Raw genomic sequence first — 25,595 nt, forward strand, 5'->3', positions numbered from 1 at the left:
GTAGGGTACAGTAGGGTACATCTAAAAGCCTTTGATGTGGCAGTAGGGTACAGTAGGGTACATTTAAAAGCCTTTGATGTGGCAGTAGGGTACAGTAGGGTACATTTAAAACCCTTTGATGTGGCAGTAGGGTACAGTAGGGTACATCTAAAAGCCTTTGATGTGGCAGTAGGGTACAGTAAGGTACAGTAGGGTACATTTAAAACCCTTTGATGTGGCAGTAGGATACAGTAGGGTACATTTAAACGCCTTTGATGTGGCAGTAGGATACAGTAGGGTACATCTAAAAGCCTTTGATGTGGCAGTAGGATACAGTAGGGTACATTTAAAAGCCTTTGATGTGGCAGGGTACATTTAAAAAAGATGTGGCAGTGGGGTAGATTTAAAACCTTTGATGTGGCAGTAGGGTACATCTAAAAGCCTTTGATGTGGCAGTAGGGTACAGTAGGGTACATCTAAAAGCCTTTGATGTGGCAGTAGGGTACAGTAGGATACAGTAGGGTACAGTAGGATACAGTAGGATACAGTAGGGTACATCTAAAAGCCTTTGATGTGGCAGTAGGGTACAGTAGGATACAGTAGGGTACAGTAGGGTACAGTAGGATACAGTAGGGTACAGTAGGATACAGTAGGATACAGTAGGGTACAGTAGGGTACATCTAAAAGCCTTTGATGTGGCAGTAGGCCTCCAGGGAGGACAGGACGATGTACATTATCCAGAGGCTGAAGAAGAAGGTGGTGGTGAGAATCTTGGGTACTCTAGGACCTCCCAGCTCCCCTCCGATGGACGGCCGGCGGCGGTACATCAGCACGGCCACGGCGACCAGCGCGAAGATGGAGAACACGGTGACGGAGAAGGCCAGGGTACCCGGGTCTACCCGGAACGGACGCCCCTGGAATAATATACATAATATAACATTATATGAAGGCCAGGGTACCCGGTTCTACCCGGAATGGACACCCTGGAATACAATACATGCATATGTAACATGCAGAAAGTCGTGAAATATGCGAAAAGATGTGAAATAAGCAGGGTTTTTGTGATTTTATGCAGGTAGTTCTGAAATATGCGGTCGGAAATATGCGATTATGCAGCCTTTTTGAAAACATGTGACCCCATAATCTTCGACATTTAACCTCAGCTGGGTCACCACGCACCATGACAACCAGGCATACTTAACTCTTATACTGCTTTGAACGTTCCTGTTCGCCCCAATCCTCCAGGGACGTCTGTGCCAATACGCCCGTTCGTTCGTTTGATGTTTTTTATGGATTATGATAAAAGTCGTCCTTGCGCAACTTTTGAATGCATAATTGGTCGTCTGTGTCATTTTGAGGACAGCCGGAAACCTTTCATAAAAAAAAAAGTAAACAGACTGTCCTGGCTCCGCCTGCCCAGAGCGACTAGCTGCCAGGGGCGTCAATTGGGTATGGCAGGGGTATGCAGCTGCCATACCTTGACAGGGGGAAATAATAAAAATGTACTTTTCATCGTGCCTGTTGCTAAGGTATGGCAACATGACTGGTGTCTTCACCAGACACCAGTCATGTTGCCATACCTTAGCTTGTTCTGAACTGACGCCACTGCTAGCTGCTAGCAGCATTGAGGGACTATATTGTTTTATGCATCGGGCTGTTAGTAGAGAAAGAGAGAGAGAAACGTTGGTAAAAGCGATCATTTTGTCGGAAATCAGTTGTTTTATAGTATTAGTAGTATAGTAATTGTAGTAGGTAGTAGTATTTAGCAGTACTAGAATATTGAGATGTATTAGGCCAACTCAGCCTCAACTTGCTGGTATCATTCCGCCGAAGTGCGACCCAACCCCCCCTGACCGATAGAAATAAACTTTGTTAGAATTAGGATTACACAACCTACCCGTGTTGGTGACCCAGGACCAGCGCCCATGGTGGTGGTGGTCGTGATGATGACGATGATGATGATGATGATAATGATGATGAAGAAGAGAAAAAGATCACTGTAGCCATTGTTATTGAAGATAAAAAGATTGAAGAACGTAGGACGTCATCCGCTCCCGACCGGATCAAAAGCCCGAAATTGGAAGCGATCCCAGACTAAGATGGTGCCAGTCGCGAAGAACCGGGGTCCAAAAATGGATCAAGAGCCTCGTGATATTGTGGAAACCGATCCCGACGGAGCTCGACCCCCGTGTAGGATGGATCCCCCCGCCCGGGGGCTCACATCGCCGCAGCAGCAGAGACCCATGTACCGCCGCGAAAAGACGGACAAACTGGGCGATTTGGCCAATGAAGAATGGCTTCCGCGTAGAGACCCCTCGGAGAACAGAGGCCACGATTCTACTGTCCAAAGTAAGACTTCCAATCCAGTGCATGTATGTATTGTATAGTTGTATACTGTATATAGTTGTATACTGTGTGATAACAGAGCATCCGTGTGGAACTGGAAGCCTGGGATGGGGGGATGGTCAGTGGGTAACGGTTTTCCATTGCGACGTGTTGCCACTCCGACATTGGGATCCGGTCTAGAGCCCGCCTACTGCATCCGGCTATTTACACGTACACATACATGCAAGAAATGTTTCCGTATCCGGACCGGATCAGTAACTTGATCCAAGCAGTTAGGATCCACGTGCTTTGTTTGTTTTTGTCGCTACTCAGGACACACGTGGAGTTCCTATCACGCGCGTGCACGTACCGCGTGTAGTGTACGTGCACTGCACAGCCTACTAAGATTATTTGATGGGAATTTAGGATTTATTGGCTTAGTTTGTGTGTGCGTGCGTACGATGCGTGTGTGTGTGTGAGAGAGAGGGAGAGGTTTCTTTTTATCGTCATCATCATCATCATCATCAGTAGCTGATGATGTAGCTTTTCAGTTCAATTCAAAGGAGCTTTATTGGCATGAGAAAACATACGTTTACATTGCCAAAGCAAGTGTTACAAATAAAAACTGTTGAAAATGGGGAACATAGTTGGAGGGAGTACAGCTTTGTGTAAACAGAGCTATGTTGCATTGTGACATTTTATATAGGTATACAGGGTATAAAGGGAATTTCACTGTGACAGTAAATGCATGGTAACTATTTACTATAACTGCATTTTATGTTATATATGAACTTATTGTAAGTCATTTGCTAAATGTCAAAATTGTAAATTGATTTGTTTAGATATAAACTATTTGATATTTTCCTGGCTATGATTTTAGATGATGAGTCGACGATGATGATGAGCCTACTTCTTCATTTCCACATCGTGGTCGTCCAAGGACAAGGATAGGTAAAGAAAAAACAAACTTTTTTCTGTAAATCAGACTTAGTACCATGCACATGCTCACATAGACATCAAAGGGGGCTTGAGCCCCTGCCCTTTTATCCATCTGTAAAAAGTGCCCTCTCCAGACCATGAATGCTGTTTTTACATAATTACTATATATATATATATATATATATATATATATATACCGGTATATATATTTGTGTGGTAAGCAGGAAGTGCATAGAATGTTAGAGAGGCAGGGGTTGACATTTCTAAAACGGCCTTTTGATGAAAATAGTAGGCCCCCAACCTCCACGCATTCTGCTGTGACGCGTTGTGAGCTTGAAGGTGTAGCCTACTATTTTTCATGTATTTTATAGTAATTATGTATTTGTATAATTTACAGATCGACCATGGGCTCGTGTACGAGTCACACAAGGATGTGTGTGTGTGTGTGTGTGTGTGTGTGTGTGTGTGTGTGTGTGTGTGAGAGAGAGGGCGTCACGCATTCTGCTGTGACGCGTTGTGAGCTTGAAGGTGTACTATTTTTCATGTATTTTATAGTAATTATGTATTTGTATAATTTACAGATCGACCATGGGCTCGTGTACGAGTTCAGCAGACCCGGTGGAGCCCTTCCGGAGGAGCCTGGCTGGAGTGAAACAGAATGGAGCCCCAGGCCCTGTGCAGGCTGAATGACACACACGCACGCACGCACGCACGCACGCACGCACGCACGCACGCACACACACATATACACTCTGTAGACATGTAGTGTCACAGTGAGATAAAGAGAACCCTGAAAGCTGAAGCAGGATTCAGGCTGAAGCTCATGTCACTGTGTCAATGTTCTGCACTGCTCTTACTACTGCTCTTACTTCTCTTACACACTAAAAGTGTGTAAAAAGACACTTTTTCTTGTTTTTATTTTTTTGAATTTGTTTGTAAACAACCACTGATCATAGGTGTGATGTTACTGAAGCCAACAATAAAAGGCTAAAGAGAGATTTCTGCCTGAAAATGTATTCTTCACAAAAATGCATTTTTCTCAGCTTTATGTTCTCAAAGAGCTGTTTTTAGGCCACATTCTGCAGCTTCTAGCTAATGAACAGAACAAGATAAAAGCTCGAAATCTTTTTCTGTTGCAAAGTAGACATTCTATTCTACGTTGCCATATAATTGTTGTCTTTATAGTCGAAACCAAATTTCTCCAGTAGGCCTTCAAAGATGAGCGACAATTCTGGCAGTGGATGGAGCTTTTTGTTCAATTCTGTGGCAGTAAAAGAGTTAATGAACTGGTGGGTGTGGTCACCACGCACCATGACAACCAGGCATACTTAATGAACTGGTGGGTGTGGACACATAAAAACACAATTTTAACTCTTTCTATACACACTTTCTATAAAATCTTCCTCCTAGTATAATCAATCATAATACCTGATCATCATGTTTTGGGGGGGGTGGGGGGGGAATATCTTTAAGGACTTTGCACTCGCGAAAAAAAATTATGTTTTCGGGCCGGGTAGGGCATAAAATGTAAGCTAATTAGTAAGGCCAGAAGGGGCCTCGGGCCGGCCCAGTTAGGGCCCATGTTAGGACCCAGTTAGGGCCCAGTTAAAGTTCAGTTAAGGCCTATGTTAGGGCCCAGTTAGGGCCCATGTCAGGACCCAGTTAGGACCCAGTTAGGGCCCAGTTTGGGCCCATGTTAGGGCCCATGTTAGGACCCAGTTAGGGCCCATGTCAGGACCCAGTTAGGGCCCAGTTAGGGCCCATGTTAGGGCCCAGTTTGGGCCCATGTTAGGGCCAGGCCTTAATTTTTCGGGCTCATTGAGAACGCTGAGCTGGTCGAGTCATCATTGTGATATCAGAACAGGTCAGATATAATACTGACCTGGGATTGGTTGTTAGATGATGAAGCTCCAGTATACTGACCTGTGATTGGTGGTAGATGGCGGCGATGCTCCAGGCCACGCCTATCCCCAGGAAGACGTTGACGGCGTTGCTTCCTGTCACGTTACCGATGGAGGCGTCGGCATATTGGTCCTGGATGGCCGACACCTTGCTGGCAAAGGTGTCTGAGAGGGGGCGAGAGACACTACTTTAACACTGGGGGGAGAGAGAGAGAGAGAGAGAGAGAGAGAGAGAGAGAGAGAGAGAGAGAGAGAGAGAGAGAGAGAGAGCGAGAGAGAGAGAGAGAGAGAGAGAGAGAGAGAGCGAGAGAGAGAGAGAGAGAGAGAGAGAGAGAGAGAGAGAGAGAGAGACTTGTGTCGAGTCTAGAACGTCTTTTCTTTCACGCGGTGAAGAAAAAATGCAACCGCGATGATCCTTGTGTAAGTTATGGTCCATAGAAAACATGATGATCTGTGTGTAAGTTATGGTCCATAGAAAACATGATGATCTGTGTGTAAGTTATGGTCCATAGAAAACATGATGATCTGTGTGTAAGTTATGGTCCATAGAAAACATGATGATCTGTGTGTAAGTTATGGTCCATAGAAAACATGATGATCTGTGTGTAAGTTATGGTCCATAGAAAACATGATGATCTGTGTGTAAGTTATGATCCATAGAAAACATGATGATCTGTGTGTAAGTTATGATCCATAGAAAACATGATGATCTGTGTGTAAGTTATGGTCCATAGAAAACATGATGATCTGTGTGTAAGTTATGATCCATAGAAAACATGATGATCTGTGTGTAAGTTATGATCCATAGAAAACATGATGATCTGTGTGTAAGTTATGGTCCATAGAAAACATGATGATCTGTCACATGTGTAAGTTATGATCCATAGAAAACATGATGATCTGTGTGTAAGTTATGATCCATAGAAAACATGATGATCTGTGTGTAAGTTATGATCCATAGAAAACATGATGATCTGTGTGTAAGTTATGATCCATAGAAAACATGATGATCTGTGTGTAAGTTATGGTCCATAGAAAACATGATGATCTGTGTGTAAGTTATGATCCATAGAAAACATGATGATCTGTGTGTAAGTTATGATCCATAGAAAACATGATGATCTGTGTGTAAGTTATGGTCCATAGAAAACATGATGATCTGTGTGTAAGTTATGATCCATAGAAAACATGATGATCTGTGTGTAAGTTATGGTCCATAGAAAACATGATGATCTGTCACATGTGTAAGTTATGATCCATAGAAAACATGATGATCTGTGTGTAAGTTATGATCCATAGAAAACATGATGATCTGTGTGTAAGTTATGATCCATAGAAAACATGATGATCTGTGTGTAAGTTATGATCCATAGAAAACATGATGATCTGTGTGTAAGTTATGGTCCATAGAAAACATGATGATCTGTGTGTAAGTTATGATCCATAGAAAACATGATGATCTGTGTGTAAGTTATGATCCATAGAAAACATGATGATCTGTGTGTAAGTTATGGTCCATAGAAAACATGATGATCTGTCACATGTGTAAGTTATGATCCATAGAAAACATGATGATCTGTGTGTAAGTTATGATCCATAGAAAACATGATGATCTGTGTGTAAGTTATGGTCCATAGAAAACATGATGATCTGTCACATGTGTAAGTTATGATCCATAGAAAACATGATGATCTGTGTGTAAGTTATGATCCATAGAAAACATGATGATCTGTGTGTAAGTTATGATCCATAGAAAACATGATGATCTGTGTGTAAGTTATGGTCCATAGAAAACATGATGATCTGTGTGTAAGTTATGGTCCATAGAAAACATGATTATCCTTGTGTAAGTTATGGTCCATAGAACATAAAACAGGCCAAACGCGCACAAACTAGCAGATATCTTTCAAACGGTGAGCGGTTGAGATAAATACGCTGTGACTACTTTAAAAGGAAAGAAAAACTGAAAATTGATGGCATTTGGACGTCAGTGGGATATTAAAGTCTGAGTTAAAATGAGCCTCCAGACTCCACTTGGACCGGTGGCCAAAGCCTCCAGACTCCACTTGGACCGGTGGCCAAAGCCTCCAGACTCCACTTGGACCGGTGGCCAAAGCCTCCAGACTCCACTTGGACCGGTGGCCAAAGCCTCCAGACTCCACTTGGACCGGTGGCCAAAGCCTCCAGACTCCACTTGGACCGGTGGCCAAAGCCTCCAGACTCCACTTGGACCGGTGGCCAAAGCCTCCAGACTCCACTTGGACCGGTGGCCAAAGCCTCCAGACTCCACTTGGACCGGTGGCCAAAGCCTCCAGACTCCACTCGGACTCCACCCTCAAAGACTCATGGAAATCTCTGCAATATAGTGTGTACGTCCCTAGAGCTTTATAATGAGTGTCTATGTGAGTGTGTACATATAGTGTTTATAAAGGGTGTGTATTTGGTGTGTACCAGAGCTGTATAATGAGACTTTTGGCCCTACTGTTGCCCCTATCCATGCCAAACTCTGCCCACACACTCTTTGGCTGGCAAACCACAACCTCCGCCCCTGATTTCTCACATGCCCCTCTTCTAGCGCCACTATGAGGTAGCTTTTTGCAGACAACATACATGCGACCTGACTGTCGCTTATCTCCCGATTAGGGAGTCTTACTGGTGTACATGTTTATAATGGGTGTGTATAAGGGTTGATTCATACTCCACTTTTAGAGCCTAATTTATTTCGGTTCGGCTCTGTCTAAACAGTGATATGGCGTCAATCAGAGCCGAATTAACAACGTTACCCCCACCCCATCCTCTGAATAACGCCATAAGACAGAGCCGAACCCAAATAAATTAGGCTGTAAAAGTGGAGCATATGAATGACCCTTAGGTGTTTACCAACCAGGGTTGTAAAAAGTACTCACATTTTATACTTAAGTAAAAGTATCAATACAGCAATGTAGAAATACTCTGTTACAAGTAAAAGTCCAGAATTCAAAATGTACTTGAGTAAAAGTATGAAAGTATTGGCATCAAAATGAACTACCAAAAGTAAAAGTAAAACATGTTTGAAAATAGCAGATCTACAAGCTCACAACACGTCGCATGGCAACGCGTTGTGAGCTTGTAGACTAGTAATAGTAACTAAAGTTTTCAAATAAATGTAGTGGAGTAAAAGTACAACATTTGGTTCTGAGATGTAGTGGAGTAGAAGTAAAAGTATTGTAAATTGTAAATACTCAAGTAAAGTACAGGTAGCTCAAAGGGGTGCATCTCTCCATTCCGACATGTCTCTTTTCCGACAGACACTAACCCTATCTCTTACCCTAACCTTAACCTCTATGGACGTGTTGCCACTCCGACAATAAGAAGTCAATGTCGGAGTGGCGACATGTCAGAATGGAGAGAGCCTCCCAGCTCAAAGTTGTACTTAAATACGATACCTAAGTAGATGTACTTGGTTACTTTACACCACTGTCCACTGGTACCAACCATAGACTGTAAAAAGAAATGGACAAAGCGACGCCATTGGTTTCTATGCAGCGCAAATTACACAATATGGGTCCTTGGCATGGGCGTTGCTATAATAGATTGTAAAGGCATCAGAGGATGCTATTGGCTGCCAAAGGTCACGTGCAACCGCAAGGAATGTGTTGAGCTCTGCCGAAATACAGCACACGAAGAAGAACGCAGCCGGCTGGTATCAGCTTAGTTGGCCACGCCCCCCGCAACTTTATCATCAATTTTAACATAAATGGGACCGTATTTTCACAAAACACACATCATGGTAATTGAAAGGCAATTTTTAACTAGCGATAGGAACCATAAAGTATTTATGAAAATGTTAATTAAGGTTAGAAAACAAAAGGGGAAAATGAATGGGGTCCAATGGAGAACAATTTTTTTTGCGATCGGCCGGGGGGGGAAAACAGCGCAACTAGCGGCCAACCATAGGAAGTTTTAGTTCCGTATTGGAATCATTTTAAATCGGCGGAACTCTGCCCCTGGTACCAACCTGGGACGGACGTCCCCAGCGCTACAAACACCACGGCGGTCACGCTGTCCTTCAGGCCCACGGTGCAGCCGAAGTGAGACGCCAGGTCCCCGATGAAGGCCGTCAGCAGGCCGATGGCGGAGATGGAGACGGTGAAGCACGCCCAGCCGCTCCAGTAGTCGGTGGGCGGGACCAGCGCAAACAGCAGCTTCCAGAACACCGTCAGGAAGTGCATGACGTAGTCGAACCCTGACGGGGACGAGCCCCGCCCCCCGCCCTCCTCATCCTCACCTTCATCACCTGCACACATGTTGATTGATTTATTGATTGATTGATCAATAATAACCAGAGATGGAACGCGAACATTTTATTGATAACTAGAAATACTGTTCCTTCGAAACAGTGTGGGCTCGATTCCAACCCAACAAATAGGATACTTTAAGGTACTGTAAGGTACAGTACCTTACAGTATTGTACTGTACCTTACTATACTGTACTGCACCTTACTGTACTGTACTGTACTGTACTGTACTGTACTGTACTGTAACTTACTGTACTTTACTGTACTCTACTGTACTGTACTTTACTGTATTCTACTGTAACTTACTGTACTTTACTGTACTCTACTGTACCTTACTGTACTGTACTCTACTGTACCTTACTGTACTGTACTGTACCTTACTGTACTGTACTATACTATACTGTACTCTACTGTACCGTACTGTACCTTACTGTACTGTACTCTACTGTACCTTACTATACTGTACTTTACTGTACTCTACTGTACTTTACTGTACTCCACTGTACCTTACTGTACTTTATTCTACTTTACTGTACTTTATTGTACTTTACTGTACTCTACTGTACCTTACTGTACTGTATTGTACTTTACTGTACCTTACTGTACTGTACTCTACTGTACCTTTCTGTACTGTACCTTTCTGTACCTTACTGTACTTTACTGTACTCTACTGAACCTTACTGTACTTTTACTGTACTCTACTGAACCTTACTGTACTGTACATATTCTATGTGTTCTAGATCTACATTTTTGATTCTGTGTTTGGGAACCAGCAACTGTCAAATGGACTCCAACTGTAGTGGACTGAACCTTACTGTACTGTACATATTCTATGTGTTCTAGATCTACATTTTTGATTCTGTGTTTGGGAACCAGCAACTGTCAAATGGACTCCAACTGTAGTGGAGTATATTGAGTGCATATACTGTAGGCTAACAATCCCAGATCACATCTGTCCTCCACTATGTCTATAACCAAGGCGTTCTTCTATGTGGCCACTCCAGACTGAGGAGTGGAGCATGGCTTTTATTGTGTTTGTGGATCTGACTTGGAAATGCATTGGTTTTGATATCTCCCTGACAACCAACAACAACCACTAATATGGCTGACTGTCCCTGCGGGCTCTAGGATATATGGCTATGGGATTTACATCCCATCGCCCGGACTTGATTCTTGATCACAGCTGTGTAATCAGTAGAGTGGAGAGGGACATTTATTTATAGTTTTAACTATAACTATAGTTTTATACATCACACAGCTTAGACATTTGGATCAAATCAGAGAGCAGACCTGTGTGAACGCAATGATATAGATAGCATATCTGAAGTGTGAACACTGCAGCCACAGCGCCTTAACATAAACATGGGTCTATTATCCTTCTCTCCACTCTGTCCCCACTCACTAAATGCATTGGGTGCTTAAAGTTAAACATTTTTATTTTTTTATATTTATACTACAAAACATTTCAAAACCAAAAGTACAAGCACACGTGTCCTCAGTAAGCTGAACACATAAAAATTTGAATGGTGTTGAAAGGTGTAAGCGTTTAAGAGATGAAGCGCGCCAAAGTTTTGAGGAGATACTGACTGACTGACTGACTGACTGATAGATAAATAATGAAGATAACATACGTGTGCTCGCCTTCCAGGCGAGCCCACAATTAGGCATCCGCGATTCTGCGATACGGAATTTCATGCGTAATTCGCGACCACCCGCGGATTTCTGGATTCTCGGCCATTCGCGGACTTTTCTGACGTCTGCGGAATAACAGTCGCGAGTGGCAGCAGAGCCATGCGCAACAACCCCATTGAGATAAAAAGACAGTGATCGGATAAAAAGGCTTCATATTAAAGAACACGGAGGATACGGGTAATTATAGAAAGCCATACCGTATTTAGACAGAAGTGAGATTTTATTAAGCACTTTGTTTGTGAAATCTGAATGATGGTGTAGTTGTAGGGGGCTAAATAAGTCGCTCTGCCCGAACCAGTGTAAACACAGGAACATGACCGTTGGGGCTTGGTCTCTACGACCATGTGTGAGCTACGATGGGCTAAAATTGCTTTGGGAAACCCGGCCAAAGACAATCAATTCTGAACAGAGCTGGTATCTTTTTTTATTGGCCACTAGTTGTGGCTGACCACCATCTATGAATATGACAATTGACAAAAGTTATAAATATTATCATTAAATATCATTAAAACAATCATTCATTAGTGTGCAATAAGTGTTAACCCATTCAGGCCGGGAACACATTTTGCTGTTTGGGAGGGGCTACAGTACATGTACAGTATGTAGCAAAATATTTGTTTTTGTAGGCTAATTTCTGATTTAGCCCCTTACATTACTTTATATTATGAATAGTACTGTAATAATTTCTCGTCGCCTCTTGTCTTGATTGTTTAAAAATGACGCTATGCTCGATAACAGGGCTTGATAAGCCCAACGCTTATTGATACCGGGTAATCAATACATTTGTAATCAAGTTTGTAGCGGGCCCTGGTTCTGAGCTCCTTCCCTAATAATAACTAGTCTTGTGCCCGGGATGTGTGCTGTATGAAGGATTGAATCTAGGGTGTGTGCTGCGTGAAGGATTGAATCTAGGAGTCCTTGTGCCCGGGGTGTGTGCTGCATGAAGGATTGAATCTAGGAGTCCTTGTGCCCGGGGTGTGTGCTGCATGAAGGATTGAATCTAGGAGTCCTTGTGCCCGGGGTGTGTGCTGTATGAAGGATTGAATCTAGGAGTCCTTGTGCCCGGGGTGTGTGCTGCATGAAGGATTGAATCTAGGAGTCCTTGTGCCTGGGGTGTGTGCTGCATGAAGGATTGAATCTAGGAGTCCTTGTGCCTGGGGTGTGTGCTGCATGAAGGATTGAATCTAGGAGTCCTTGTGCCTGGGGTGTGTGCTGTATGAAGGATTGAATCTAGGAGTCCTTGTGCCTGGGGTGTGTGCTGTATGAAGGATTGAATCTAGGAGTCCTTGTGCCTGGGGTGTGTGCTGTATGAAGGATTGAATCTAGGAGTCCTTGTGCCCGGGGTGTGTGCTGCATGAAGGATTGAATCTAGGAGTCCTTGTGCCCGGGGTGTGTGCTGCATGAAGGATTGAATCTAGGAGTCCTTGTGCCCGGGGTGTGTGCTGCATGAAGGATTGAATCTAGGAGTCCTTGAAGTAATGTTGGAGAACTCAGACATATCAGTGATATGTCAGTCATCTCCAAATTTGGGCATTGTTACAGCATGCGGCTGTTACCATGGTGACGACACTGTTTGGTGTCAGTGATGTCAGCATGCTCATCGCCAAATCTGGCCATTGTTTCAGCATACGGCTGTTACTCGTCTCCAAATCTGGCCATTGTTACAGCATGCGGCTGTTACCATGATGGCGACACTGTTTAGTGTCAGTGATGTCAGCATGCTCAAGTCCAAATTTGGCCATTGTTTCAGCATGCAGCTGTTACCATGGTGACGACACTGTTTAGTATCAGTGATGTCAGCATGCTCATCTCCAAATCTGGCCATTGTTTCAGCATGGGGCTGTTACTCGTCTCCAAATCTGGCCATTGGTTCAGCATCCGGCTGTTACTCGTCTCCAAATCTGGCCATTGTTTCAGCATGCAGCTGTTACCATGGTGACGACACTGTTTAGTATCAGTGATGTCAGCATGCTCATGTCCAAATTTGGCCATTGTTTCAGCATGCAGCTGTTACCATGGTGACGACACTGTTTAGTATCAGTGATGTCAGCATGCTCATGTCCAAATCTGGCCATTGTTTCAGCATGTGGCTGTTACTCGTCTCCAAATCTGGCCATTGTTTCAGCATGTGGCTGTTACTCGTCTCCAAATCTGGCCATTGTTTCAGCATGGGGCTGTTACCATGGTGGCGACACTGTTTAGTATCAGTGATGTCAGCATGCAGACATACGACAGATGGCGGACGGATAGACATTCCGTAAAGTAATAATAGTTAGATTATTGATAATGCTACAACTACTACTAATAATAATAACAAAAACTATAATTACCAGAGTTGACGGTTATGGCTTCTATGAATTGTTCTCTCCAGGTATGGGTTCCAACCAGCAGAGCCAGATTAGTCTTCTTGATGAGTTTATCTACGGTACTCTGAAATATAGAAATATGAAAATTAATCTCTCTCTCTCTCTCTCTCTCTCTCTCTCTCTCTCGAAGAACTAGGTTATATATTATGTAACTGTATTGTAAAGTAAGGATACCTTGAACTAGGTTATATATTATGTAACTGTATATATTGTAAAGTAAGGATAACTTGAACTAGGTTATATATTATGTAACTGTATATATTGTAAAGTAAGGATAACTTGAACTAGGTTATATGTAACTGTATTGTAAAGTAAGGATACCTTGAACTCATAGGACTCCTCTATGATCACCTCCATCTTGCTGTGCTCCCCCAGGGCGGGTCGCCCTAACTCTGCTATCCTCCTCTCCTCCTCCTCCTTCTGGTTCAGAACCTCCTCCCCCCCTCTCTCTTCTGAGGACACAAACAAAAGGAGAGAAAAAGATAATAATAATTCCACACGTACTCCAGAGGACCACTATATTTCCACACTCACTCCAGAGGGCCACTATATTTCCACACTCACTCCAGAGGACCACTATATTTCCACACTCACTCCAGAGGGCCACTTTATTTCCACACTCACTCCAGAGGGCCACTAGAGGGCCACATTGCATTGCTGTCAAGGCAGAAACCGCTCAGTATCTCAGTATTTAACTTGTTTCACATCTGGTGCCAACCCCGAGTTTCCCGAGTTTGAAAAGGTACTAGTGCTGTGCCAACCCCGAGTTTCCCGAGTTTGGGCCGTTTTTGAAAAAAAAAAAAAAAAAAAATGTTAATCTTTTTTGGACCTCCAGAAATGTATTAGGCATAATTGCGATCGCGAAATTGCATGTTTAACCCCCATACCAACCCATTCTTTCAAACATGGCAGCCATGTTTGTTTACATCTGAAGAAAACATAATGGCTGATAAATCATGAATGCCTGAACGGATTTCCAAGCGGATTTTTTTGTTTGAAAGCTGTGAACAGTGTGAACACACGTGGTGCATCATCTAGGCATGGGCGTGCACTTTTTACACAATTGCGCAATTACATGGAAGTCTATGGTAAGTGGTAACCATGGCAACGTGGGACATTGAAGAGAAAAAATCATAGCAACATAAGTGTTAAAGCCCTACTTCTATCCATATAGTTTCTAAGTTACCTGTGATCTTGATGACTGTGGAGGGTGGAGGGTTTTCTCTGCCTTGGATCTTCCTGTAGATGTCCTTACCTACAGACAGACAGACAGACAGACAGACAGACAGACAGACAGACAGACAGACAGACATGGAGACACGCTATACAGGTATAGTAGAATATGAGAAACTCCTTTTTTGACACACAATTATATCTGTGATGTTTGAACCTTGGTCCACTCCGTAGTTTGGACAATCAGGAAGCGAATGCAGCGACACGCGAGATGCCGCTATAGCATGGCTATAGACCTTATTCACACCGCGGCCATCTTGGATCACATGACTTCCTGGGATAGCAGCCTGCATTACAAACCATTGGGAACAATGGAGCGATGGTCCCAACATATGAGTTCTATTCAACCATTTTCTTTTGACCAAATCGAGAAATGGGCAGATGACAACATCAACATCCCCAAAAGGATTAAATAGAAGGGTACATCCACAATATTCATGGTAGTTAGGTTACACTGTTACTCTGTACAAAGACTTGCTACAGTATCTGTGCAGACTAGTGCTTGCTCTGCCATCATATAGTTAATATTACTGTATCGTGATTTTTGCACATTAATCAGGAACAATCTAACAACAAATAGTTAATAATGGTGGAGCAAGCACTGCAAAGATAGCAAGTCTTTGTACACAGTAAGGTTGCAACCTAACTTACCTTGAATATCGTTACCATGGATGTAATCAATCTACTGTAGCCCTTCTATTTAATCATTTTGGTGATGTTGATGTTGTCATCTGCCCATTTGTCAATTTGGTAAAAAGAAATTGGTTGAATAGAACTCATATTTTGGGACCATCGCTCCATTGTTCCCAATGGTTTGTAATGCAGGCTGCTATCCCAGGAAGTCATGTGATCCAAGATGGCCGCGGTGTGAATAAGGTCTATAGTAGTAAACAACGAGACAGCCAAAGTCGTGGAGGCTTTGGGGCAGACAACCAGAGTTGCGCTCACTGGTGACTTGGACTTCACTCAGTAATCACAGTTACCTCTGGGTTACGTTGCATTGTTTTGACGGGGAGTGCATGGGGACTTCGGCCGATTGCACTGACTGCTTAATTTGTAAAACACACCTTTGCGTTTTACAAAGTTGCACTGTACTTGAGTAATTTTTCCATACACCAACTCTCTTGAGTCTTCACCAAAAAAAAGCAGAGTTACAAGCTCACCAATGCGTCTTGTTGTGAGCTTGTAGGTTGTCTATTTTTGGTGAATGTTCCCCACAGAATACTGATGCTGGGGTTTAAGTGATTCAATTAAAAGTATAAAAGTTTATTTAAATCTGTTCTAATGTAAACAGATATTGTGTTTCAAGTTCATTACTTGAGGACAGTATTTGTCATTGTTCCAATAATAATAAACATTCTGCATTTGCATAAAGCAAGTATTTGTCTCCCATGTCGATATGAGTATTAATATCTGTTTAGGGTACATTTAGAACAGATACAAAATATGCAATTCATTTGCAATTAATCATTAGGCCTAACTATATGGACAATCATGCGATTAATAAGATTACATCTTTTAATCGATTGATATTAATCAATATAATATTATAGGATTATACTTCTTTGCACACACGCGTTGTGCACCAACGTGTCCCAGCTTGGAGATCTGTTATTTTTGGATTTTCAGGGTTAGAATACAAAAACTAAAAGGCACAAACATGTCAGTCATATAACCACTATCCTAAGTGTTAGTGTCCTCACAAGCAGTGGTTCTCAACCAGTGGTCCGGGGTCCACCCGTGGTCCTTGAGGGGGTTCCAGGTGGTCCCCAGCTCAATGATGGAGAGCTGCTAATAGATCTATAACTCTTGAGGTGTAAGTGCTAAATTATTGTTAAACATCTGTGGCTCCAATGGCCAATAAATAATGGACTTTGATATGAAAAGGGTCAGAAAACCACTGCTCATAAGCATCATAATACAAACTCAATCAATCAATCAATCAATCAATCAATCAATCAATCAATCAATTGATCAATATCTTACCATACTGTCTTGTATCTATTAGGAATTAACAAAGAGCAGCAGTTGATTAATGCATCTGAAAACATTTATTTTTTAATTAGCTAATTATATTCATTGTTAAAAAATTAAAATAAATAAAGCATACCTGTTTTCACAAATCCACCTAAAAAAAGAGAAAGAAATCAAATTAGTGGAAACTTAACAGATATTTTGCGATGAGGCTGCAACTATCTTATATTTTATTAGGCATTATTTGATTGATTAATGTTTAAATTAATCTAACAAGCTTGAAACAACACTGCCTCATCAAAGTTGCTATGGTTACTTTATACATGGTCAGATACTTGTGTATCCTTAAATTATTGTCACTTTACCCACATACAGCTCAATGGAGTTAGGAGGTTTTTATATTATCATCACTTTACCCACATACAGCTCAATGGAGTTAGGAGGTTTTCATATTATCGTCACTTTACCCACATACAGCTCAATGGAGTTAGGAGGTTTTCATATTATCGTCACTTTACCCACATACAGCTCAATGGAGTTAGGAGGTTTTTATATTATCATCACTTTACCCACATACAGCTCAATGGAGTTAGGAGGTTTTTATATTATCATCACTTTACCCACATACAGCTCAATGGAGTTATAGGAGGTTTTTATATTATCATCACTTTACCCACATACAGCTCAATGGAGTTAGGATGTTTTCACATTATCATCACTTAACCAACATACAGCTCAATGGAGTTAGGAGGTTTTCCACCATTAATGACTTGGCCGTTCTAATCAAGGATGGAAAAAGCAACTCTCTCCGCAAATTGAGTCAGAATGTTTTGACTGACAGTTTGAGGATCCAATGGAGTCAGGAGGTTTTGTCAGAAGAGCTGTGATGAGTGCACACCGTCTGCACAATAGGATCACCTTCATTTAAAGGACAACTTTGTTTTTTTACAACAAGGGTTAATATTTTGGATTGTAATCAGAGAAAAGAAAAAGTGAGTAATTAAGTAAGTAATTAAAACATGGAGATTGACAGCAGAGTGATTGACAGCTGTCAGAATGATTGACAAGTGCATTCTTACCAGCTTCCTGAAGCAACACAGCTGATGGAGAGAAGAGAAGAGAGGAAATGAAACATACAGCAGAGGGCAGTATAGAGACGTGGTTCTCAACCTTTTCAGGCCGCAACCCCCCAAAATAATCATATTTTAACTGGGGACCCCCGCACCCTGACGAGCATTTTATATACGGTTCTAAATTTTATATACGGATCTAAATGCTCACAACGCCTCGCAACGAGGCGTTGTGAGCATGTAGATCTGCTATTTTCACAATTTCTGCCCCTAATATTTGATAATTTGGCCAATGTTTAATTTGTCATTTTAGAGGTGCTAAAACGTCCTTAAAATGTCACTTTAGAAATGTGCAGGTACCCTCTATCTATCTAGTCTATACACTTAAACTTTATGTTGGTTTGTTTACTGTTGAGTGAGAAAACAATTTTGCACATTAAGTTAATCATCTGGGGACCCCCCAAAATAATATAGGTACCCGACCCACAGATTGAGAACCACTGAGCAGCTTTAACATGACACACACACAGCACACAGCAGGGGGCGACGGAGAGCAGCAGAAACACAACCACAGACATAGAAAGGTAGACGCCTCCTTCGGCTCTGGGGCATAATTTATGCATTGCGGAACTCGGAGACCGGTTGTTTCCGGAGACAGGTTAGGGTTAGGGACGTTGGTGGGCCAATCAGAGGCAGGTGGGGGAGGCGGGTCTTTTCGTACGCAGCCTCTAAAAGAACAGCTGAAGCTGCGCAACTTCGGAACTGGATGGAGACGTGCCAGACACGCTGTGATTGGCCAGTAGTCACTTTGACGGGCAGCGTGGTCTCCAGCACTCCCGGAGGTCCCGCCTCCAATGAACTGCAGCGGTGGAGGAGGCTTCTAACTTTAGATCTATGGAACATAATGGTACTTATTGAAACCGTTGGAAAGGAGTGGCTTCCTGAAAACGTGGGCTTAGTAAAATATCTACACTTTTCGGTGAGCTGCACGCGGACAAAATTCTCTGTCAGCGACGGAGGCGGACCTGAAATGCCTCCTGGACGGAACAAACAAAAATGTCCATTTCCTTTTGGGAACAGTCCACATCTTTTCACCGAAAGGTCCTTTTAGAAATGTCAGACTCTGCCTCTCTAACATTCTCTGCACGTCCCTGTCCAGAACTGTGTCTCTCTTCCTGCGTTCAGCCTCCTGGATGGAGGCAGCGGTTTGGACCCCCCAGTCCTCTGGTACTCAGTGGTTTGGACCCCCCAGTCCTCTGGTACTCAGCGGTTTGGACCCCCCAGTCCTCTGGTACTCAGCGGTTTGGACCCCCCAGTCCTCTGGTACTCAGCGGTTTGGACCCCCCAGTCCTCTGGTACTCAGCGGTTTGGACCCCTCAGTCCTCTGGTACTCAGCGGTTTGGACCCCCCAGTCCTCTGGTACTCAGCGGTTTGGACCCCCCAGTCCTCCGGTACTCAGCGGTTTGGACCCCCCAGTCCTCTGGTACTCAGCGGTTTGGACCCCCCAGTCCTCCGGTACACAGCGGTTTGGACCCCCCAGTCCTCTGGTACTCAGCGGTTTGGACCCCCCAGTCCTCCGGTACTCAGCGGTTTGGACCCCCCAGTCCTCCGGTACTCAGCGGTTTGGACCCCCCAGTCCTCTGGTACTCAGCGGTTTGGACCCCCCAGTCCTCCGGTACTCAGCGGTTTGGACCCCCCAGTCCTCCGGTACTCAGCGGTTTGGACCCCCCAGTCCTCTGGTACTCAGTGGTTTGGACCCCCCAGTCCTCCGGTACTCAGCGGTTTGGACCCCCCAGTCCTCTGGTACTCAGCGGTTTGGACCCCCCAGTCCTCTGGTACTCAGCGGTTTGGACCCCCCAGTCCTCCGGTACTCAGCGGTTTGGACCCCCCAGTCCTCTGGTACTCAGTGGTTTGGACCCCCCAGTCCTCCGGTACTCAGCGGTTTGGACCCCCCAGTCCTCTGGTACTCAGCGGTTTGGACCCCCCAGTCCTCTGGTACTCAGCGGTTTGGACCCCCCAGTCCTCTGGTACACAGTGGTTTGGACCCCCCAGTCCTCTGGTACTCAGCGGTTTGGATCCCCCAGTCCTCTGGTACACAGTGGTTTGGACCCCCCAGTCCTCTGGTACTCAGTGGTTTGGACCCCCCAGTCCTCTGGTACTCAGTGGTTTGGACCCCCCAGTCCTCTGGTACACAGTGGTTTGGACCCCCCAGTCCTCTGGTACACAGTGGTTTGGATCCCCCAGTCCTCTGGTACACAGTGGTTTGGACCCCCCAGTCCTCTGGTACACAGTGGTTTGGACCCCCCAGTCCTCTGGTACACAGTGGTTTGGACCCCCCAGTCCTCTGGTACTCAGTGGTTTGGACCCCCCAGTCCTCTGGTACTCAGTGGTTTGGACCCCCCAGTCCTCTGGTACTCAGTGGTTTGGACCCCCCAGTCCTCTGGTACTCAGTGGTTTGGACCCCCCAGTCCTCTGGTACTCAGTGGTTTGGACCCCCCAGTCCTCTGGTACTCAGTGGTTTGGACCCCCCAGTCCTCTGGTACTCAGTGGTTTGGACCCCCCAGTCCTCTGGTACTCAGTGGTTTGGACCCCCCAGTCCTCTGGTACACAGTGGTTTGGACCCCCCAGTCCTCTGGTACTCAGTGGTTTGGACCCCCCAGTCCTCTGGTACTCAGTGGTTTGGACCCCCCAGTCCTCTGGTACTCAGTGGTTTGGACCCCCCAGTCCTCCGGTACACAGTGGTTTGGACCCCCCAGTCCTCTGGTACACAGTGGTTTGGACCCCCCAGTCCTCTGGTACACAGTGGTTTGGACCCCCCAGTCCTCCGGTACACAGTGGTTTGGACCCCCCAGTCCTCTGGTACTCAGCGGTTTGGATCCCCCAGTCCTCCGGTACACAGCGGTTTGGATCCCCCAGTCCTCTGGTACACAGTGGTTTGGACCCCCCAGTCCTCTGGTACACAGTGGTTTGGATCCCCCAGTCCTCCGGTACACAGCGGTTTGGATCCCCCAGTCCTCTGGTACACAGTGGTTTGGACCCCCCAGTCCTCTGGTACACAGTGGTTTGGACCCCCCAGTCCTCTGGTACTCAGTGGTTTGGACCCCCCAGTCCTCTGGTACTCAGTGGTTTGGACCCCCCAGTCCTCCGGTACACAGTGGTTTGGACCCCCCAGTCCTCCGGTACACAGTGGTTTGGACCCCCCAGTCCTCTGGTACACAGTGGTTTGGACCCCCCAGTCCTCTGGTACTCAGTGGTTTGGACCCCCCAGTCCTCTGGTACTCAGTGGTTTGGACCCCCCAGTCCTCTGGTACACAGTGGTTTGGACCCCCCAGTCCTCCGGTACACAGTGGTTTGGACCCCCCAGTCCTCTGGTACTCAGTGGTTTGGACCCCCCAGTCCTCTGGTACACAGTGGTTTGGATCCCCCAGTCCTCCGGTACACAGCGGTTTGGACCCCCCAGTCCTCTGGTACTCAGCGGTTTGGACCCCCCAGTCCTCTGGTACACAGTGGTTTGGATCCCCCAGTCCTCTGGTACACAGCGGTTAGGACCCCCCAGTCCTCTGGTACACAGTGGTTTGGACCCCCCAGTCCTCCGGTACACAGTGGTTTGGACCCCCCAGTCCTCTGGTACACAGTGGTTTGGATCCCCCAGTCCTCCGGTACACAGTGGTTTGGATCCCCCAGTCCTCTGGTACTCAGTGGTTTGGACCCCCCAGTCCTCTGGTACTCAGTGGTTTGGACCCCCCAGTCCTCTGGTACTCAGTGGTTTGGACCCCCCAGTCCTCTGGTACTCAGTGGTTTGGACCCCCCAGTCCTCCGGTACACAGTGGTTTGGACCCCCCAGTCCTCCGGTACACAGTGGTTTGGATCCCCCAGTCCTCCGGTACTCAGTGGTTTGGATCCCCCAGTCCTCCGGTACACAGTGGTTTGGACCCCCCAGTCCTCTGGTACTCAGTGGTTTGGACCCCCCAGTCCTCTGGTACTCAGTGGTTTGGACCCCCCAGTCCTCTGGTACTCAGTGGTTTGGACCCCCCAGTCCTCTGGTACTCAGTGGTTTGGACCCCCCAGTCCTCCGGTACACAGTGGTTTGGACCCCCCAGTCCTCCGGTACACAGTGGTTTGGATCCCCCAGTCCTCCGGTACTCAGTGGTTTGGATCCCCCAGTCCTCCGGTACACAGTGGTTTGGACCCCCCAGTCCTCTGGTACTCAGTGGTTTGGACCCCCCAGTCCTCTGGTACTCAGTGGTTTGGACCCCCCAGTCCTCTGGTACACAGTGGTTTGGACCCCCCAGTCCTCCGGTACACAGTGGTTTGGACCCCCCAGTCCTCTGGTACACAGTGGTTCGGACCCCCCAGTCCTCCGGTACACAGCGGTTTGGATCCCCCAGTCCTCCGGTACACAGCGGTTTGGATCCCCCTAGTGGACTGTCGGGGAACTCAGCCTCTCCCTTTCCCTTGGAACGTTGTTCCGTCTGAATTTCACCGGCTCTGAAGGCACAACGGCCGGAGGTCCGCTGGGTGGCGGCACATCCCGGATTATCTACGGCATGAGAAGCTTCTGGTCAACTTCAATATAGGAGAGTGGGGTTGGCGATAGGGCCTTTCTGTGTGGAGTTTGCATGTTCTCCCCGTGTCTCCTAGGGTTGATACCCTCACAAAAACATGCAGTAATCCTGGTCTCAACAATGCCTCCCCCTGGCCAGCCGGGGCGCCTGATGGAGGGGAAAGGAACTGGTTGGAATAACGTGTTCCTTCCACGCGCTACGTCCACACCGGGGAAATCCCCACTGTCAGGTGAGAAGAAGCAACTTGGCCTCATCATGCATAGAAGGAAGCATGAGGTCAGTCCGTTGTCTCCCCAGGCGCAGCAGAGGGAGAGCAGAGCCAAGGATTACATAGACAATTGGCACTGGGTGAAAAAATGTTACAAAATTGTGGGATAAAAATTTAAATATATATATATATATATATATATATATATATATATATATATATATATATATATAGGAGAGTTTATAATATAGGCCTGCTGGGGGCGACGAGAAGACAAGTAGAAGAAGAAGAAGAAGGAGAAAAATTAGAAGAAGACGAGACAGCAGAGTGTGGAAGGTGACAGGAGGTCAGAGGTCAGGGAGGTCGGTGACCTTTGAGGATCTTCCATCCTGGCTCCTGCAACAGGATGTAGAAGGTGTTGTGTCGGTCGTACGAGCCCTGGTCCACAACGCGCACTCTGATTGGCTTCCTGTGGGGTCAGGTGACAGGAAACACGTGACAGGAAGTAGGAACTACCAGACCCGTAGAATGGAGAGTTACGCCACTTACGTCGACTCTCATTGTAAGCGTGGAAAGCTGTGGAAGTAGCTAGCTTAGCCTAGCTTACTGGAGCCTGTTCTCATTCTTAGCGAGCCTTTGCTGCTCTTCAGCCTTGTCCACCCCCATTATAACCCAGGCATTTTCACTCGCTGGTAAGTAGACTAAATCACGCCTGTTTCCCGCTTTTGATAATGTTGTCTACCTTGGAGAGGCCCGTGAATGCGTTAAAAGGGTGAAAAAGACATGATTTAGTCTACCTACCAGCGAGTGAAAATGCCTGGGTTATAATGGGGGTGGACGGGGCTGAAGAGCAGCAGAGTCTCGCTAAGAATGAGAACAGGCTCCATGCGACGCCACTTCCGGTCTGCGGCGAGATCAAAGCGTGACGCCACTCTCTTCTAAACCACACTGGGAACTATACTGAGCAGCACCTGGTCCAGCATCCCTAACTCTTGATTGGCTTCCTGTGGGGTCAGGTGACAGGAAACACGCAAGGTGGGGTGACAGTTACCATGGTTACAGGGATCAGGAGGCGGAATGAAAGAGAGAAGGTCATTTTGATGACATTACGGTAAAACGTAAATGATCGTCTTGTTATGAAACCACATACGTAGAGGGTGTAATAAATAAAGTCATTCATTTTAGCCGGGTTTTGGCGACACCTTCTGGTAGCTCCATTGTCACTACAGCCTCTGTCTATCAGTGTTAATTTCGTGATTAAAACTATGACAATAGCGACTTTAAGCTCTGACGGCTACGGCAGACGGCGACGGTAACCGGAAATGGATCAGCGCTCGATGTTATAAAACGAACGCCGTCGCCGCCGTCTCTACAATGCCAGAAGCTCCCTTTCCACGTAGCGGCTACAACGTCTGCTGCGTAGACACGTCGCCATGGGAACCAAAGAGTTCAGTAAAAGGGGTGGGACCCCGTCGCCGACGGCTGTTTGCTTAACGGTTTTGACTGCTATGGCGATTGCGTCATAGCAGCTCGAGCTTAAAGTCCCAAATGTTGAATGACAATGCTAGAAAAAAGTCTAATTATATAAATCAACATATGACTCAATCAAGGCCCACCAAAATATGTTTGTCGACTAAATCAAGTATTTAGTCAACTGAAACTAGACTAAAAGTAAAACTATTTCAGATGATTTAAAACAATAGGACTAAAACAACATGCCCCTGGTTGGTTCCGCACGACTTTTTCTTTGCAATGGCAGATTTGGTCTGGCTACGCAAATGCTAATACGTGGGCGGATCAAGGTCGATGCATAATATTCTATGATCTTTCATAATTCAACGTTTTTCATAATTCTATGATTTTTCATAACAAAGGTTAGTGTAAAACTCTCTAAATGCTGGCAGTGGTTTTAGGGTTAAATATAAATATAATTGATTTGAATTAAGAATCTATTGGAGAAAAAAAATGACCTTCTCCCTTCCACCACCTTGGGATGACCTCTGACCTCTGACAGAGGTCAGAAAGGTCACGGGGGTCAGTAGGGGGGCAGGGTTAGGGGCGGGGTTACGATGTGATAGGAGGGGAGGGGCTGCACGGGGGGAGGGAGGGGGAGGGGCCGAGACCACACCTTTCCTCTCACTCATCTCCACCAATTGCGGCTCTCCGATGTCCATGAAGAAGTTCTTGTTCTTTTCATACTGCTCGTCGTCAATTATATTGATCTGAATGGTTTTACTGTAAAATAAATCAATAGGTTGTCAATTGAATTGATCTGAATGGTTTTACTGTAAAATAAATCAATAGGTTGTCAATGATATTGATCTGAATGGTTTTACATTAAAACAAATCAATAGGTTGTCAATTGAATTGATCTGAATGGTTTTACTTTAAAACAAATCAATAGGTCGTCAATGAAATTGATCTGAATGGTTTTACTGTAAAATAAATCAATAGGTCGTCAATGATATTTATCTGAATGGTTTTACTGTAAAATAAATCAATAGGTCGTCAATTGTATTGATCTGAATTGTTTTACTGTAAAACAGATCAATAGGTCGTCAATTATATTGATCTGAATAGTTTCACTGTAAAACAATTATATTGATCTGACTGTTTCCCAAACACTGGGTCGGCACCCATTTATGGGTCACAGACATGTTTTTTATGGGTCCCTTTAATTTTAGTTTCCTACACTTTGTTTTTTAAAATAATATTATTTCAAAACATTTAAAAATAAAAGCATCTCCCCCCCCCCCCCCCCCCCCCCCAAAAAAAGGAGAGAAAATAAATCCGTCATGATCTGTCATGAACAGTCTGGTGGGTGTGTACCCTTATTTTGTAGTGATGTCCCAATGTTTCCTGTTTTGCCTTGTTTCCATTACCTGCCTTGTCTCACCTGTCATGTGATTGGCAGTTGTGTTCACCTGTGTCTTGTTTAGCTGTAGCCAATCATGTGCTAGAACTGTCTATATAAAGCCCTCACTTCCTGAGAGATTATAAATGTTTGTTATGGTGTTCTGTCGTGTGTGTATTCTACTCTTTACTGAGTTTTGGGAAAATACATCT

The 25,595-nt window shown here is 45.1% G+C and overlaps 1 protein-coding gene across 1 annotated transcript in view; it reads right to left on the reverse strand.

Moving 5' to 3' along the window:
• Nucleotides 1-659: 659 nt before the first annotated feature.
• Nucleotides 660-25,595, reverse strand: part of slc8a1a (solute carrier family 8 member 1a) — a gene marked incomplete at its 3' end in the record, with an annotated part of 47,280 nt that continues 22,344 nt past the window's right edge. The window contains 7 exon segments of the mRNA XM_080721174.1: nucleotides 660-893; nucleotides 5,167-5,309; nucleotides 9,142-9,420; nucleotides 13,444-13,543; nucleotides 13,801-13,931; nucleotides 14,666-14,734; nucleotides 24,598-24,764. Coding sequence (XP_080577300.1) covers nucleotides 660-893; nucleotides 5,167-5,309; nucleotides 9,142-9,420; nucleotides 13,444-13,543; nucleotides 13,801-13,931; nucleotides 14,666-14,734; nucleotides 24,598-24,764 — 1,123 coding nt within the window.

Source organism: Nannobrachium achirus, assembly GCF_963921795.1.
Source record: "Nannobrachium achirus genome assembly, chromosome: 3".
In the NCBI taxonomy this organism is placed as follows: domain Eukaryota; kingdom Metazoa; phylum Chordata; class Actinopteri; order Myctophiformes; family Myctophidae; genus Nannobrachium; species Nannobrachium achirus.